Source organism: Zeus faber (assembly GCF_960531495.2).
Source record: "Zeus faber genome assembly, chromosome: 17".
Classification (NCBI taxonomy): Eukaryota; Metazoa; Chordata; class Actinopteri; order Zeiformes; family Zeidae; genus Zeus; species Zeus faber.
In genome coordinates this window covers 18522422-18535088 of record NC_137204.1, presented here as the reverse complement: position 1 = coordinate 18535088, position 12667 = coordinate 18522422, and the positions used below count along the sequence as shown (strand labels likewise).

The following is a 12667-nucleotide window of genomic DNA, read 5'->3' as shown; positions in this document are numbered from 1 at the left end:
TGGCTTGCTTAATAATGTCTTCCTTTAATTGGCCTCACCTGGCAAACTAATTATCACAGGTGTCTGAGATTGATTTCAGTGATCCAAAGAGCCCTGAGATACAATACCATCCATGAGTTTAATTCGAAAAACAAAAAACTGAATGTTTATGACACTTACATACAATTTGCATGATAATTTGGAACGCGGTGTAGAAGGAGAGAAGGAGTATGGGACCGAAGCATGCCGGTACATGGTACCGCACTTCTACGTAGACGAGAATCGAAGTCTTCCGCCAGTGCAACTGAGGCCATCGCGGAGCTGAAAAGCACTCAGGACATGCTAGCCCAGTCCAACCTCGAGTTCACCAGATTGTGTCCAATAGCCCTGACGTCATGAGAGCTTTTCCAGAGGAGAACCTTGCTCCAAGATCTCCAGAGACTGAAGATCCCTAGGATGTTTACATCACTGCCAATCTCTAGAGTTCAAAGGAGAGAGATGCATCTTCTGAGACACATCCACCAAGGCAATTGGTGTCATCACATACCTCAAGGTGACTTAAGCGGAAGGCGAGTCAGCGGCATTACATTCCCACAGACCTTAATCCTGCTCATCAGGCTACAGGAGCCATCCCAGCCAATCTGCTAGCCCTCTCCTCTTGGCTAAATGGACCTGCCTTCCTCACGGAGGAAGAGGCTCAAGAGTGTTGACCCCCTGATGCAGGCTTCGACCTCTTCAACCCTAGAACCGATGTGGAGCTACACCCCAAGGTTACTGTCTGACTGCCTTTCCATCAGGCTTGGCAGTGCGCGGTTCAGGAATTTCTCCAGCTGGAGAAGAGCCGTGGCTAGGCTTAGCTTATTCCTTCACCCAGTCTACTGAAGTCTACAAGGGGTAGATCAGCTTCATCCAAAACAGTAGGCCCGTCGCCAAACAAAGTGCGCTTAGCAAGCTCTGCCCTTTCATCAACCCACACAGCATCCTTAGAGTCAGAGGTCATCTGGCAAAAGCAGAGGATGCTCCAGAGGTGGCCCACCCATTACTGATTCCCGGCAGACACCACGTCACCACATTGATAATCAGACGCTCCCACAAGCAGGTTCAGCACCGGGTTCGACACTTCACTATCAGCAGCACAATCTACGGCTGCGTGACCTGTCACAGGCTGCGTGGTAACACTGGAAAGCAGATCATGGCAGAGCTACCCATTGATCATCTTAGCATGGACCCTCCCTTCACGTACATAGGGTTGGATATGTTTGGCCCTTGGCTTGTTACCGCATGAAGAAGCCGAGGAGGTAAGGCGAACAGCACGCGGTGGGCTGTCATCTTCACATGCATGATCTCACGTGCAGTACACATCAAAGTGCTAGAATCAATGGACTCCTCCAGCTTCATTAACGCCCTCAGACGCTTCTTCACCGTCAGGGGTCCTGTGAAGCAGTTCAGGTCAGATTGCAGAACCAACTTTGTGGGTGCAAGCAAGGAGCTCCAGATAGACTCCATCAGCCCTAGCAATAAGCAAATAGAGAGCTACCTGACAGAGTCTCTCTTGAGAACAATATTATTGAATATGTGAATCAAACTGACATTTATTGCATACAGACAAATAAATATATATAAATATATATATCCTCCATCGGAAGTGACTGTTGATGGCCATGCGTTTCTCATGCAAGTTGGTTTTGGAGCACTTGTCAGTGGACTGTATACTGGGAAAGGATTTGCCAATTTTACTTGACCTTCTGAGGGACACCGACGTGAGACATTAACTGTGTGCTGTGATCACAAGGTCCCAGGTTAAGGCTGGCCTGGAGCCTCTCCGAGATCTGGACTATGATCTGTATGACGGTGGTTCCAACGGTCCAAAAAAGTCCGGGCGCCAGCATCACTTGGAAAAGCGTCAGGGGTCCTCAGAAATGGTGAAGTCCCCTAAATCTAACTAACGTCACATGGGACATTCCGGATGACATTCGTTTACAAATGTCTGACCCTTCTCATTGCATGATCAGGTTGACATTGGGGCTGGAACTGGAGCCTCAGGTGAGAAGTTAATCATCAAGAGCGACATTCTTTATGAGATGGGAGAGAAAGGTAAATGCCTATCAGTGCCCGCAAGTTGCAGGCAGTTGGTGTTACATCTGCCACATACAATCCCGTGGGCAGGTCACTTAGGCCAGCAGAAAACCTATTTGAGGTTGCCTTTATTTTTAATTTATTTAATTATTTATTTTTAAACCTAAGGATTCAAAATATATTAGATTTTGATAAAAAATTATAACCAAGAAATCACAGTAGCTGTAAATACATAACTGTTAATTTGTAATTGTATTAAGAGCCAAAAGCAACACATGCCAGATTTCAAGAAAGCCAGTTAAAAAAAAACAAAAACAAAAAAAAGAAATGGATGGTGCAAATTAAAACAACTGAATTTTAATATATTTGTTGCATTGCTTCACAATACAAATGGCACAAGTGGTACTTTTCTATTACGAAACTGATGGTCATATTATAAACAATGAATATTCCTGGTTAAAATGTATTTATTACAATTGATATTGGCACTGTCTTGTCATGATCACCAAATGGCTAACCCCCAAATGTATCCCTGTGAGACAAAGGGGGATACACATGTGGGCAGAAATGATTAAAGCCATGGTGCTCTATAACTTTGCCTCAGGAATATTATCCTCTATGATCCCTGCTGACAACATTTTTTCTATCTCTGCAGATCTGAAGCCGCACTCCTCCAGAACTGCACAGGTGTGTTCACCAATCATGGGGCTTCGGGCCAGGCAGGGCACTGCAGGCGTGCGGGACAGCAGGGGGGCCGGTCGGGGGCTCTCCTCCTGACCATTCTTTATAAAGGAGCCCCTGTCCCTGTTGTGGGGGTTGGAGCCCACCTGGTCGAAGGACAACACGGGTGTAATGCAAGCGTCCACCCCATCGAAAACCTTTGTCCATTCTTCTTGGGTTTTGGAGGCAAAACACTTTGTAAAGACCTGCTTGAGCTCCGGCCAATTGTCAAAGCTCATCTGAGGAGGCAAATCTGCGGCATCCAATCCCAAGCCTGGAAAACAAGAGGGAAAAAAAAAAAAAAATAAAAAATAAAAATAAAAATTCTAAACAATGCAGTTTTGCAGTGTGAGAAATTGTCCCTTTATGGGTGGAATGAAATATCTGTCTGTTCACTATGTTCTCTTAATGTAAATTGTCTTTATAGGAAAAAGCAGGATACATTTTAAATAAATGTATCATTATTAAAAAGGACTCGCATTTAAGACAAACACGAGGGTCTCAAGAACACAAGAACCAAAGCGTTGAGGAGTGTCCATACTAACCGTGTAAAAGTTGTTTGTAGAACTGCGGCTCGATGGATCCCACTGCCATGTACTTCCCATCAGAGGTCTTGTAGGTGTCGTAGAACGGCGCTCCACCGTCCAACATGTTCTCTCCTCGACCACGGCTCCACATGCCAGTGTTGTCTGTGTTCCATATGAATGAACCAAGATAGGCTGCTCCTTCCACCTTAAAAGAACGCAACATAATGTAAGCAAAAAATGCAGATGGGAATCGACAGCTCACTCTGCTAAATTGCATTTTGTCCGATTTCTTTCATATTGACGGCGAAAACGGTGAAATACTTAGACATCCGTGCCTTTTTTTTCCCAAGATGTACAGATTATGGTCGGGATCGGAGAGCCCACTGTAGTGTTTCTTAAAATTATTGAATGTCCATTCTTGGTAGGGATTTCTTGTGGGGTTGGGGCGGTTGTTGTCAGAAGCTTATTTGGTCAATGGTGAAAATACTTGTCACGCTGCATTTGTGTGAAATACCGTAGCACATCAAATTCTGCTCCTTAAGATGTTGACGAAATGTTTGACTCCCCCTGAACATGACGAACGGCAAATGGCAACAATTCATTTCTCTTCATTCCACAGATAGAGATCTATGAGAGAGATCTATGAGCTTGAGTGTCCAGGGGCCCCTGGGGGTACTAATCCATCCTTGTTCCGGTAAATTACTGGGATAACCTTTCCAGCACCGCTAGGGATTTTCACTATTCACCCATGCAGCCACATTCAGGAACATTTTCATCTTGCACCTTTCCACACATGCCATGATGATAGTCACCCGTTGCATTCCCAGTCCGTGCCACCGCGCCGGAGAGCGGAGAAGCAGTGTATGCAGCGACACAAGGACAAAGCTCATTCAGCTGCGTGCACATAAAGGATGTTTGTGGACGTAGCACGCAAATAAAAATAATATATGCCTATGAAATAAATCCTGAAATAAACAAGGCAATAGGAGGTGGGAGGAGGTGCACCCAGCGCAATAACGCTAGTCACCCATTCTACCCCGCCCCCGTCCCCTCGCTTTATGTAGAATGATGTCATGGAGCCTTCACCGGGCGTAAAAGACATGTCTAGGGTCTAAGTGGCATTCTTAAGAAGTAAAAGAAAATATAAGAATAAAAAAGAGTGGACATGTTTCAGTTCTCATCATTGTAGTCGAGCTCCACGGTTCAGATCGGACTCGCCATTTTTCTGACTGTTTTTTTTCTTCCTGAAAACAAATAATCTTTTAAATATTTGTGATAAATAAATATTGGTAAAACCCCACTTTTTGTGCTAAGCCTTCAGATTCGTCTGACATGGGTAGAGCACATAGTCCGGATTCAAGCGCTCTGCTGCCACCTAGCGGCTACAGACTCATTTACCGCTGCCAATGACTGCGGCGATGCCTGGCTTTTGACACCAATATCATCTGTAGCCTTCACCAACTTGAGGCCTGATCTGGTTCTGTGGCCCAACTCTAAGCGCATGGTGTACTTTGTGAAGCTCACAGTCCCTTCAGAGGATGCTGTGCAGGAAGCCTCTGAAAGAAAGAAATTGATACACAGAGCTTGCAGCAGAGAAAGAGCAGTGGCGACAAACCCTACACCTGGCGACAAACCCTACACCAGACCATTAAGGGATGGCGGAGCGGAGTAGCCAATGGCTCTAGCTGAAGAGGAAAGACCCCATCTGGTCTCACAAATAAGCAGGTGAGGCAGATGCGGAGGGAGGTGGACCGCTGGGCCTTACTGGAGACATAGTGGGCCCAGTCAGCGACATTTGCCAATGCCATGTCTGACAAGCCTTCCTCAACATCGGAGTAGCGTGGGTCTAGCGTAGGTCAGCGCTTCAGCCTTCCATCAGCACCGGGAGCAGGGGAGTATAAGAGGTGGCACTTTGGATTTTTAACATCACGTCCTGTGTATTTGAAAACATAGAACATTTGAGAACAGACTCTAAAGTGAAAACCAGCAGTGTTATGGTCTGCGTCTCCACCAGAGGAGCTTGACACTGTCTATGCACGCTTCGTCCTCCAGGTATGTGCAGACCAGCTGGCAGATTCCTTCACTGACAACTTATTACTGGCTGTAGTCCCCAGATGTCTCAAGAAGACCACCACCCAAGGTCCAGAAACCAAAGGTCCAGTGTCGAAATGACGACCACACTGTTGCAATTACATCCAGCATCACCAACTTACTAGACCCCCTCCAGTTTGCCTGGAGGCCAAACGGGCCGCTGCACTCCACATCGCTCTCCCACCTGGACCAGGTTCACCTTGCCTGTTCACATAAAGTAATGCACTCCCACTGAAGAACCGTTTTCAACATTAACCCAAAAAAAGTGTTTTGCACATGTGGCTCGAAAACAGTTGTGAATTGTTATACAAAAATTTAAACATTAATAATCCTCTTTACATGGCATAAATACCAATTATTAAATACTGCTTAATTAACTCCTTCAGCAAACTATTACGGTTTTACAGGATATGTTTGACTAGCTCATGTGGTGAAGCATGCATTTCTAATAAACCAGTTACCTGTAACCAGTAATACAGAAATACACTTGGGAGTAAATCTGAGATATTTCAGATTTCATTCCAAACTAGGATCAGGCTGTAACTTAATGGGATCAACCCGAAGCGGGGTTAACTTTAATATTAGTATATAAATACATACTTTAAAATACCATTTGTTTCTTAAAAAAAAAAAAAAAAAAAAGAAAAAGAAAAAGAGGGAAATAAGTTTGATGGGATCAACCTACCATGCTGGCGTCAATGACCTGTCCCTTGCCTGACCTGGTCCTTTCCAGCAGCGCGAGCACTATGCCCAGCGCGCAGGACAGACCTCCTCCTGCAAAGTCTGCCAGCAGGTTGAGCGGAGCGTAGGGCCTCTCCCCGCTGCGACCCAGCTTGGATAACAAACCTATAGTAATACGGGAAACACAGAGTGACTGAGAATGTGTGCCCATTCTCGTCGCGCACAAGTCTTTTTGTTTCGCTCAATTAGAAAACGGAGGAAAATAAATGCATTTACAATAAAAACACACTGTTTTTAAGTTTTTTTGGGGAAGAAAGATCGCTCTGATCTGAGCTGCAGATCAAGCCCTCCACAGCAGCGTAATGGTACGGTCCACTTTAGGGGTGTCTGAAATCGTATTACAAGATTCTTCAAGGCATGAATATGGGAAATATATTGTAATGTTTACAGGTAAGAAGGATGTATAGATGTTTGGACCGCCGCAACCTGTTGTTTTTATGTCTTTTGGGGGGGTGTTCAAGTCTTAATTAGGGGGTCAGATCCCCCAATCCCCGTAATTTGAACCATGGGTCCAGGGAACAGAATGAGAAAAAATTAGACTATGGGCCTAAAAGTGATGTTGTGGTTAATTAGTAAGCCCAAATGAAAAGAACCTATGAGATCTCATAACACATGAAAATAACCTATTACATGTTATGCTAAATCACCAATACTCATGATATATGGATCCAAAAACCTCTTAAAAATGTATGCGATAAAACCAAAATGAAGTAATGAAATAATAAAGAGAAAATCCCCTACAAAATGTAAAAAAAAAAAAAAAAGCTTTTAAAAATGTACATTATAAATACAGAAGAAGCTCAAAAGACGAGCTATACAACTGAATTTACCATATAAGGGACCAAAATATAACCCAGTAGTAAACTCGTAAACAGAAGCCTGCTGTGACATAATACATGGAATTTAGGCATGTAGCGCGGTAGCTTAAAATAACATAAACTATGAACCAAGAATTTTTCCAGAGTTAACCGTCCTCCAATGGGCCCAATTGCATTAAATGTCTTTTTTATTTTCTTAAATGTGATTTAAAAAAAGAGTGGATTATAATTTATTTATTTTGCAATCATGAGTCACAGCGAAATTGTACATTGAAGTAAAACATTTAACCATTTCATGCCAAACAGAAGTTTGACACAAATTTTTCATCGGGGAAGACTTGGGAGACACAGCATCAAGCATGTTCATGTTAGGCGTTATTACCCGATATGGCAAGGTAGTTTATATCATGTCCGGCAGCAGCGGAGTAAGAGCCACTCTGTCCGTAGCCGGTTAACCGGGCGTAGATCAGACGAGGATTCTCCTTGAGAAGTTCCCCTGGACCGAGGCCCAGTTTCTCCATCACACCTGGGAAACACATGGCGACATGATAAATCACACACTATTAAAATAACCACAGATTGACTATCTCTGAATCTCTAATTACAGGGATATATAACTCCTGTAATTGCACCCTATTTTAAATGTCAGTTTTATTATTATTCACCCACTCTCTCCGGGTCACCATGTTCTGCAGCTTGGCACAATGATGGATATTGAGCGCGTTGGTCTAAATCTAAAATCCTGAACCGATTGGACCATGAGTCTAACGCCACCATCAGGCCAAAGTTGAAAGTTGACGTCCCCCAATCAGATTTTCCACCATTTAGAATTCTCTGTTCAACAAACTTCAGGTGTACAAATGTGCCAAAAGCACAAGGAAGTAGGTGTATGTTCTGCAATGGAACACATGGAACGTGGAAAATTTGGTCCATTAACACTTGTCTTATATTTGTTGTTCTTGGCCACTACATGGCAGTCTTACTACCTGCTTATTCCTCTGTGCTTTTGGCAGCACCCTCAGGCCAAAGTGCACTTTTACATTGCATACCAGGGCAAAGTCAACATTTTCAAATGTGCGTGCAACTCACACCTTTTACTTCATGGTCTAACTTCCCCCTCTTTAGCTTGATATTTCATCTTAGCTTTTGGAAAAAACTTCCACACATAAGTCGCACCTGTCCCTGCAGCTTCATCATTTAAATTTTAAATCAATCGTCATTAAAAAAATAATAATAATTGATGTGATGTGATGGAATGTAATAACTGCGAAAAAAAAAAAAGGCCATATTCAGACAAAATTAAACAAATTAGCCACCGTGGATTAGAATGGGGATTTGGGCAAAGTTTTAGCATTTTTTCTCATCGTTTTGTCAGAAAGATAATAGAAAATTGGGAATTTAACAAAATGATCAGGATTAGGAGAATTCAATCTGATCAAATTCACGTCATGATGAGATATCACCCATTTATTGATTTAGAATTTCAACAATTGGATAGTAACACAAGCGAAAAGAAAACGTTAAAACATGTTCAGATGTTTTCAAATGTTACGTTTGCAGATACAATGTCTTCTTGACAGAAACATGGAGGTAATAAGAAATGGAAAATTTAACTAACCATTCTGCTGTGTTTGATCTTCCATTATTGATCTTTGATTATTGATAGAGTCAATAATAATTTTCTTGGAACAATAATGTTTTGCATTAATGTCATCAATGCAAAACATTGCATATTTGCACTCCATTAAAGCAGAAAAACCAACATTGCATGCTGAGCCAGTGCGGCAAGCACACAGTTAGTCTGGCATCAAGTAAGCCAAGAAGCGTGTATAATTTCATATTCCATGAAAGGTACATATCGCTTTCAATTTAGATGTTGAAGGCGGGTGTGATCACTATTCACAATTTTTTTCTTTAGTATAAACTAAAAGGGTGAAATATACCACTTTCTTAACACAAACTTTTCAATATACTGCATACGATTGTGTTTAAGTCAGCAGACTGAGAAGGATCTTCTCCCAAGAACGGAATAATGCACCAGTCATTTAAATGAATAAAAGCAGATGCAGATAAATAAATATTTATGGCCATCAAGGTGTGCAGCGTGAGCAAATTTCCTTTATGCCGTACAGTCTATGTCCAGCAATGTTTTGTACGCACCACTGTGCTCTCTTTGGTCCCCCATTAATTTGTCATTTGTAGATAATTCAAACGACTAAAACAGACTCGGGGCCAGGCAGCAAATAGAGAATGCTGTGTCTTGTTCTATCAGTGAGAGTATAGCAACGACCATCCCAAAGCTCTCCAACCTTTGCGATAGGGCTCAAGGACCACATCTGTGTGGCGGCAGAGTTTTCTCAGGACAGCCACACCATCCGCGGTCTTCAGGTTGAGCGCCACCGAGCGCTTCCCCCGGGCCAGGGGGCTCAATGCCATGGAAGCCCTCGTCCGATCCACGCGAATCACGTCGGCGCCAAAGTCTGCCAGAATCATGCCGCAGAATGGTGCTGGCGCCAGGCCTGCCAGCTCAAGGACTCTCACACCCGCAAGCGCCATCGTCAAAAATCACATCGATCAACGTAAAATACCTGTGTGTGGGGGGGGGGGGGCAAGGCAATAGGTTAGATTGACAGAAATTCGGAGATCTGTAGGCTATCTAGGGTTAATCAAACAAACGACTATCCTCGGGGAGACCAAGCTGCAGAACAAATGTTTTTCTTGTCATTCATTTGTATATATTTGCATTGTAAGACCAACAATAGATGAAGAAAGAAATGCATTTTCAAATTGTTTTTAAAAAACTAAAAGGCCTATTAAGAGCTAAATCGGCTTAGCTGTCACATGAGAGAGGCGGTAAGTAACCAAAAGGTGGAAAGACCTTTCAAGACTTCTTCAATGTTGTCAATACAACTCTTGGGTTTTATCTACGAAATCAAATTTCTCCCAATAGAGGGTGTAGTCTACATCCTAGGCGCGGTGGGTTTAAATCACCCATTTAAAAAAACAAATAAATACCCAAGATAAAACCACATGACATTCAAATGAAGGAACTAATATGGACTACAATCTAAAACGATAACCATAAAAAAAAAAAGAAAAGAAGAGAAAAACATACACATAACTAATAGACTACATCACTTATTTAGTCATTGAAAGTTACTTAGCGGGTAATTTTAAGCATATTTCAGTAGTGCACTGTACAAAGTTGTAATTGATAACAAAAAAAAAAAAAATCCAGTGATCAAATTCAGTCAATAATTGCAAACTCTTGTCATCAGAAGACAGGCCGTAATTCCCACACGACCTGAACGCAGCAGCGCTCTCATTCGGGTGAACGCGGCTGAACTAGATGTAACGACCGTTCATTCTTTACGATTCTTTTTTCTCTTTTACTTTATCGCAACCCTGACGATGTTGGTGTGCCACGACGACGGGACGGACGTATACACAAATATACAGTATCGTTCATCCCAATGTCAAATCCCACGTTCGTCGACTCCTCCCGCCGCTTCGACCTCCGGGTTCTCGCATCCAGTTCCACAAGCTCCCCAAGCGTTCGCAGCAGCTTGGCCTTCATAATAAACAGCAACACCCCGCGTTTTAATTCGTCCTGGGGAGCACATTAGTTAGTACAGCACACGAGACCGGAGACAAGTGGCCTGGAGCTGACGTGCGTCTCCGTGAAGCTAAGAATAAACTTCTATGGGGGCGACCTTCCCCTCAGGTCTACGATGGGTTATGGGTTTCACAAAAAAAAAACAATAACAAAGCCGTCTCTTGTCAAATCAAGGTCCAGCGGCGCGCAAAGCGTTGAATGGAGTGGCACAGGAAGAAAAAAAATAAACAAGAGTAGATTCGGGCTGCAGCCAACAACTTACTTGCCTCGTAATAAACGCACGTAATTCCACACGCAGGTGACGCAGCGTCGCTCACCTTTGGCCAGAGTGCGGCCGGAGAGACTTCGGCAGCGACTTAGGTCTTCTTCCCCATTACGTCAGAGCAAGGGATTGTGGGAGCCGTAGTTCTGTATGTCTGTATGTTCCGCGTTTGATCGAAACTCGGAAAATCGCGGATTCCGAGCCGGTGGTTTCCACTTCCGCGCTATAAAATGTGTTCTCTCGGGCTGTGGTTCTCAAACCTTTTTTTTTTTTTTTTTTTTCCAGATGAGTTCCCCTTTCACTGGCATTGATAGAAAGAATTAACATACGATAATTAAAATAAATTATGTACTGTGTGTAACAAGTGTGTAACCAATATTTTTTAACACTTTTTTTTTTTTTTTTTAATTTTCAGAGTAGCCCCTGCAATAGCCAAAAGCACCCCTAGGGCTACGAGTACCTCCATTTGAGAAGCACTGCTGTAGGGAAATGTGAAGTTTCACGTCACATTGCTGGAGCAAGCCGCCATATTTGGAGGATCACTCGCGTCGCCTGTGAATGTCGGTCTGCTTTTTTGGGTTAGGGTTAGGGTAAGGGTTAGGGTTAGAAAATCTTGCAACCGTCTTGTGTGGAACCCCAACCCTTCTTTGTCTTCCTTCCTTTCTCCATTTCATGACATTTGGTATATTTTAGCTATTTCTCTATGCAATTGAACGGAAGTGATCATCCAAAAATGTTGACCGGAGTCCATAGCAACCCATAGCAACCGTCAAACTTCACATTCCCTGTTGGCTCTGGACAGGAAAAAATGTACTGTTTGAAACAGTAAATGTGTGGATTTCTTCAGCAAGTTTCTCCTTTCAACCAGTGAAAAAACAAAAACGTGTTATCGTAGTAACGTCAAAACTACATAGTTTGAGAATTGTTCGAAGGATCGACGTGTTTTTAACTTAAAACACTATACAAGTGGAACTTTGTTCAAAGTTAACAATGTGGCTCTGCCATGTTACCATGACGGTAGGTCTGTTGTCTCAGTAAACTCTTTTTGCTCCGTAATGTTTTAAATGGCCGTTCCATTGCGCTTTTCCAAGTAGGAGAGGTTGGATTTTTCCGAGTTCCTCTGTCAATCGAATGCAGCATTACAGCAGTCGTCGGCAACCTTTGCTTTCAAGTACCTGAAGAGCCGTTTTTGAAATCCATCCGGAAATGATAACAGACAGGTGTGTAAACCATGCAAACAATGACCCAGAAATACAATTTGTTGGACACATGATAAAACATGTGTTTTTAAAACTTGCATGACAGGAACATGCATTTATAACACATGTTAATGCATAATCTTGTATTTGGACTGAACCGAGGCCCATTTGAAACCAAAAGGGAACACCAAACATCACTGTATGCATATCATATTGATGTGTGATCGGACCTACAAAAATGCTTAAACCATGCCAAAGTCTTCAAAATCAAGATTGCCCCATCTTTTTGAGAGATGTCATTTGGACCCGACTGAAATCCTCTTAACTTAGTAAGTTGCCAAGAGCGAGGGACAACTATCATTGTAGACGAAGAGCCTGAAATTAAACCGTTGCAGCTATTCTGATGGCAGCTTTTCAGAAGCTGGCAAACCGTATTTGTATTTGTTTGCTGACTTTTTAGCTTCAGGGGTACTCTGTGTGAGACATAGAGGCAATACTAACTAATGTCCAGTTCAAACAAAGGTCAAGGATTATAAAATGCATACAATTATAATAGCTAAAAATTAAAGGGAAAAATTGAAAAGGTTACAGTTCTTTGAGCCCCCGTTTCCAAATTCAACCAGATACAAGTGCAAGAT

The 12667-nt window shown here is 42.8% G+C and overlaps 1 protein-coding gene across 3 annotated transcripts; it reads right to left on the bottom strand.

Annotated features, from left to right (window-relative positions):
- Positions 1-2383: 2383 nt before the first annotated feature.
- Positions 2384-10975, bottom strand: amacr (alpha-methylacyl-CoA racemase). Of its 3 annotated transcripts, none has more exons than XM_080017822.1 (6): positions 10886-10975; positions 9262-9540; positions 7335-7478; positions 6079-6239; positions 3321-3507; positions 2384-3049 (listed from the first exon to the last, which is right to left on the bottom strand). In XM_080017822.1, exons 2-6 carry the CDS (start codon positions 9506-9508, stop codon positions 2643-2645), a joined length of 1146 nt encoding a protein of 381 aa, XP_079873948.1. In that variant the 5' UTR covers positions 9509-9540; positions 10886-10975; the 3' UTR covers positions 2384-2642. The 3 variants fall into 3 exon arrangements, with proteins under 3 accessions (XP_079873948.1, XP_079873946.1, XP_079873947.1); XM_080017820.1 differs by having other exon boundaries at positions 10835-10945; XM_080017821.1 differs by having other exon boundaries at positions 10831-10940.
- Between the last annotated feature and the right edge of the window lie 1692 nt (positions 10976-12667).